The sequence below is a fragment of the Myotis nattereri genome (genome assembly GCF_964212035.1).
Source record: "Myotis nattereri genome assembly, chromosome: X".
Classification (NCBI taxonomy): Eukaryota; Metazoa; Chordata; class Mammalia; order Chiroptera; family Vespertilionidae; genus Myotis; species Myotis nattereri.
This window is the reverse complement of record NC_138078.1, coordinates 139421536-139427174: the sequence shown is the minus strand read 5'-3', so window position 1 is coordinate 139427174 and position 5639 is coordinate 139421536. Positions and strand designations below refer to the sequence as shown.

The 5639-nt window shown below is 48.9% G+C and overlaps 1 protein-coding gene across 1 annotated transcript; it reads right to left on the bottom strand.

The window, feature by feature from the left end:
• Positions 1 to 3181: 3181 nt before the first annotated feature.
• LOC308511890 (melanoma-associated antigen 4-like) lies at positions 3182 to 4168 on the bottom strand (the record flags this gene model as incomplete). Its single annotated transcript, XM_081081727.1, has 1 exon — positions 3182 to 4168. One exon carries the CDS (start codon positions 4166 to 4168, stop codon positions 3182 to 3184), a length of 987 nt encoding a protein of 328 aa, XP_080937853.1.
• Between the last annotated feature and the right edge of the window lie 1471 nt (positions 4169 to 5639).

Below are 5639 nucleotides of genomic sequence, written 5' to 3'. Positions count from 1 at the left end.
ACCAAAATCTTGTGAGTTTCTGCTACCCTCTGCATGACTGAACATACCTGAACACCTATACAGGTGCCATCAGGTACACTGAAAATGATTATTTTCCTGGGGTACAGACACACAGACATGAAACAGTGGGAGTAAAAGATCATTATTTTTAATTTGTAATTAGGATGAGCATGTCTACATAGAAACCATTTTTCACCTACAAGGGGGCTCCAAGTTTAGGGGAATTTAGCCTCCGTAGATGTTTGCTCCACAGTGATTTCCATGATCTTTCTGTATCTACCACTTATGAAGGAGGCATTGGAATTTGACCACCTAGATAAGCTGATTCATCCATGTATGCGTTCAGTGGCTAGTTTCAAATAAGACACCCCATTAAACTCCTACTGTAAACAGCAGGTATTCTAACAAAGCTTCTTTCTAACTTCAGGGTGACATCCCCAAATTGGTAGATTATGGGCCCAATCATACTGTACTCATTAATTCATTTGGAAAGCATGTTAAGAATGTGCAGAAGACATCCAGCAGGATATCTGAGTATCTAAAGGTCACTGCTCAAATTCAAAGAGATTTTTCCATCAGAGCAGTTCCAGGGTGAGGGATGGATGATCAGTACTTCAGCAGGGAGTAGAAATGTTCTAAGCTGGGGGCGGTGGGGGTGTAGGGGAGGTAGGAGTTTTCGGGTTGTTGCACTGTGAGTAGCCACAGCCTTCAGAGGAGGCAACAGTGAGAAGCTGGTCAACAGGCCAGAATCCAGGGATGGACAGGAGGGCACACAGGGGAAGCCCAGGGGAACGATGCTGTCATGTGGAAAAATGCATGAAATGCCAGCATCTCAGCTCTCAAGAGACCCTGGGACTTGGGCAGGAGGAACCTTGGTAAATAAAGGCCACAGACAATACCCAGATTGTGTTTTATTCACACTGTCACCTTCCTTCCTTAGGCCTGCTTTTAGTGCCTTGGGCCCAGGGTCCCTCTTTTTATTGCCTGAGAGACATCATGCAGTACTGAGAAGAAAAATGATTTATGAGTCAGAAGGTTAGGCACACTCTGGGATGGGTGGGAACGGCATGGACCTTAGAGGAATTCAGACCAGGGATCCAATCTCTGCCTGTCCCTTACTAGCTATGTGATCCTGGGGACATTAGCTGTCCCTAAGAGCCCCAGGTTCTTCATCTGTGAAGCAGGTGGGTTTGATAACCCCTGTCTCACAGGACTGCAGGAATGTACAGAGTGTTTGTAAAGCACCTCCCACAGTGCACGGGGGAGATAGGAACTGTGATGAATGGCAGTTATTTTTAATATTATATTACCCCAAGCCCGACCATCCTCTACTCTGGGTTTTTGTTGTTATTCTTGTTGTTATCTACTACATCTCAGGGAGCATGTACCTCAGTAGGATATGCAATACTAAACTAGCGAAAGACATGGATGGACCTTGAGAACATTATGCGAAGTGAAATAAGTCAAACAGAGGAAGCTAAGGAACTATATGATTTAACTCATATGTGGGATGTAAAAGTGAAACTTATGTACACAAACAGCAGAGGGAGGGGGTGGAGGAAGAAAGGGATTGCAATATCAGGTGACAGGAGAAGATCTGACTTTGGGTGGTGGGCACATGGTCTTATATACAGATTTTGTAAATTAGTAATCCACACATGTAACCTATATGTTCATGTCGACTAATGTAACCCCAATAAAATCCTACATAACAAAAAAAAAATTAACTAGACAAACACTCTGCTTTGTAAATAAAGCTAGGTAAATGTTACCTCCTTCTTGCAGAATACATTTTAAAATTTAGGGGTGGGGGAGCCTTTCCCAGCTGGATGCAATTAAAAGTTCCATGAAATTGAGCCAAAGACCAACTCTGTCCGTCCCTGACAGCTGCTCTTCCATCCAAACCATTATTATCATTCATTTTACTCCCAACAAAAATCTATACATTGCTTAGAATTGCCCAAGTTACATGAAAGGTAATGTAATGAAATGGAGTCAGCTCTGGCTACCCCAGGGCATGAAAAGGGGTGCCTGGCACAACATCTGAGAGTCTGGCTGCTGCCACCACCCAGCTTCATCACAATCAACGTCCACAGAGGGAATCATTGTTTCCCAAACACCAAACTGCCCTGGCTGAGGCCATTTACACTTGCGTGCTGTCCCCTCGAGTCCCACTACCTCTCCCCTTCTTTTGCTTCTTCTGTACGACTTCGGGGACAGCTCACCCCCTTCCTTATAAGACTTCAGCACCTAGACTATCATCCTGTGGGTGGGTGTGCCCTGCTCTTTCCAGTGGGCAGAGGATCAGTCAATGTCTGGGGAATAAATGAATCACTGAGCCGGGGTGGTCTTCATTCAGATAAAATGTATCCACTTTCTTGAATGAACCAAGCAAACCCAAAGATCCTTATGTAAATTTGTCTCATAAAAAGACAGATGAGAAGGGATAAGAAGCAAGAATCAACAACCTTTTGCTTTTATTTTTCTATTTCTTGACTCCATCCACTGCACCGCTGAATTCTTTCACATGTCCAAGGAAATCCTGTTCTGATACCATGTCATCTAGTTTGGGGTCACAAACTAAGCTGAAAGGTGCTCCACTTTGTGTTACACAGTAGCAAATCTCTTACTCCTTGTTTTGGTGTTGTTGTTAATTCTCACAGGAGGATATTTGTCTCCCACTGATTTTAAAAGAGAGTGGAAGGGAGGGGGAGATACAGAGAGAGAAACGTCAATGTGAGAGAGACACATCCACTGATTGCCTCCCGCATCCTAGGTATATGCCCTTTACTGGAAATGAACCCGAGACCCTTCAGTCCTAGGGCCACACTCCAACCACTGAGAAAATCTGGCTAGGGCAGCAAATCTATTACTCTTGAACTGGACAATTACAAATACATGTGTGACCAATGCCTTTCAGACACTTAAATACTGAAGCTTATGAAACCTTCTATAAAAAAGAACATTTGAAAATTCCGAAAGGAATCAAGGATACATTTCTAAACCATCACAGGAACCCAAAGATGCCATAGCCCTTATTCCCGCAACTTGCCCTAGAACTCACGACCTAGAACATTGACTGCCCTCTTCTCAAAAGCAGAGGAAAGAACTAGCTTCACATCATGTCCAGCAGGAGAAGCTGCCAGGCAGGGGCCTGAAGTGTGCTTGGGTGTAACTTGGCTCAGGCCCCCTCTTCCTCACCACTCAGAGCCTCTTCAGACAGGGATAGATTGGAAGTGGGATCCCTTCTATAAACCCTGAGCAAAAACTCCAGGACTTTCAACTTGGTGGTCTCAGCGTGGGCCCTGGGACCCCACAGGAACTGGTAGCGAGCAGGATTGCTGTTGGGCACCTGCCGGTACTCCAGGTACTTTTCCTGCACCCAAATTTTGGTGAGGAGCTCCCTGGGCTCCCCATAGAGCCAATGCTCCTTCCCGTCATGCACCCCTCTGGCATGCAGGGCTTTCCAGACTTCCTCCTCAGAGGCACAGTCGCCCTCTGCGGCAATAAGCCACAGAAGTGTGACCAGGAGGCCAGTGTTGGGAAATCTGTGCCCATCGCCCACCATCCCATCATAGGTGAGGCCCAAGGTGGTCACCAGTACATAAGTGTGGGCACTGGGGTCCACTTCCTTCACATCAATGCCAAAGACCAGCTGCATGCACTCAGAGGCTGCGCTGAAGATCTCAGGGAAGTGGTCCTGGTGCTCTTTGATGACACTACTCAGCATTTCTGCCTTTGTGGTCCGCTCCTTTGCACAATACTTGAGGAGCAGGAACATCACCAGGTAAGCCTTCTTTAAACATAGGGCACCTTGCAGAGAAGACTCGGCCTCTTCAGAGTCCTCCCTGCTGCTTGCCCCCTCCTTATCTCGGCTGCTGGAGCCCTCATCTTCAGATTGGCTACATGGAGAGGATGCCATGGCAGTGGGGGAAAGACAGGCCCCCTGGGGGCTATGGGGAGGACTTGGTGTCTCAGCAGCAGCTGCCTCTTCCAGGCTGTCTTGGCATAGTCCTGAGAGGGAGGAAGGGACATAGGAGGAGGGAGACATGGCCTCTTCCTCCTCCTCAGGGCTGAACAGCTGCACCACCACCAGTTCCTGGTTCTCCCTTGGGTCCTGATGGTATTCCTCAGGCTTACAGAGCTCACTCATCTGATGGCGATGCATGATGACGTGTGCTGGGACAGAGTGTGGGAAGGTGGGCAATGGGGACCCACGGGCCTGTGAGAGAGAGGGAGTGTGAGGGGCCTCAGCTAAGAAACACACCCTAGGCAGATCTGACAATGGTGACTTACAGGTCTCTTTTTTTAGGAGTGCTCTCGGGCTTCACACGGTTCTCTCCTCAGCGACCTGTCCAGAAGGATCCTGAAGGAGGAAGTGAGAAGGATCCTCAGGGTGCAGCTGGCACAATCCAAGGTCCTGGGAAAGACAGTGTGGTGAGGTGGGATTGGGTGCTGTGGGGTCTCCTCTGTTCTGGATGGGGGATCCCCTCCATGCTCACTCAGGGTCTCCTCCAGTCCACAGGCAGGGCCTTCTTCTCCCCCTCTGCTGGCCTGAGACAAAACTCTCAGAACAAGACCACACACTTCTGAAACTAACCAGAAGGACTTGGGGTGGCTCCACATCTGGCCATACCTGCCCAGAGTCTAATAGTTGTCACCAAGGAACAATAATGTGTGACCTTACTCTATTGATTCCATCTGTCCCACTAAGCCTTTACCCTGTCACTGTCCAGGAACTGAAACGACTCCATCTGAGAACCTGAGTTTACCCTCCTAAAGGAAAGGCCTCATCTCCATAGGTAATTGAGGAGGAAGTGAGGGGAGCCAGTACACCCACAATTCCAGGTCTCCCCATTCCTGGCAAAAATGGCTTTGCAGACCTTGGGCTCCATGTATGCTTGTTTTTGGGGTCCGCTCATTCTGCACTGTAACCACTGCCAACTCATGGGAACTTGACTCAACCTCTGTCCAGACCCTCAGACCAAGGCCTTCCCCTCCCCCAGACCACCAATCTAAAACTCAGGAAGTGTCTTAGACTGACAGCTGTGCCCAGGGTTTCCAGGGCTTAGAGTAGGGGCAGGCTGGATTTCTGTGGTGTCCCGTTTTTGTCTCAGGGCTTGGGGTACACCCATTCCTCCCTTGGGGCCCTCACCTTCACTTTGGCAAGACCCGGGACTCTTCTCACTGTTGAGCAGATACCCCTCCTCAGATGACCAGACTTTGTCCACTCAGACGAAGGTCCTCACCTACCTGACAGCCCCAAGAGAATGAGGAGGCACCACATTGCACAAACTCCAGGGGAAGCCTCATATGGCTACCATCTTCCCTCTCCACATCTCCCCACCCCCCATTGCACCTCCACGGTATCCCTGCCATCATCACAAAATGCTGGAAGCAGGGACTGGGCCCTCTGTCCCGGTTGCATTCCCGGTGCCCATTTGGCTATTCATTTTCACTCCTGCCAGGGCCTCTCCTACCTCCATGCCTCACACCTGGGATACTCTATCTCACCCCCTTACAGAAAGACCCCACCTCACCGAAGGCTCCCCACTTTCCCACCCATGATAGAAAGGAGCGTGCCACTTAGGTCCACTGTTGTTCCTTTCAGGGTTGAGGACTGGGGACAGCTGGGCTTT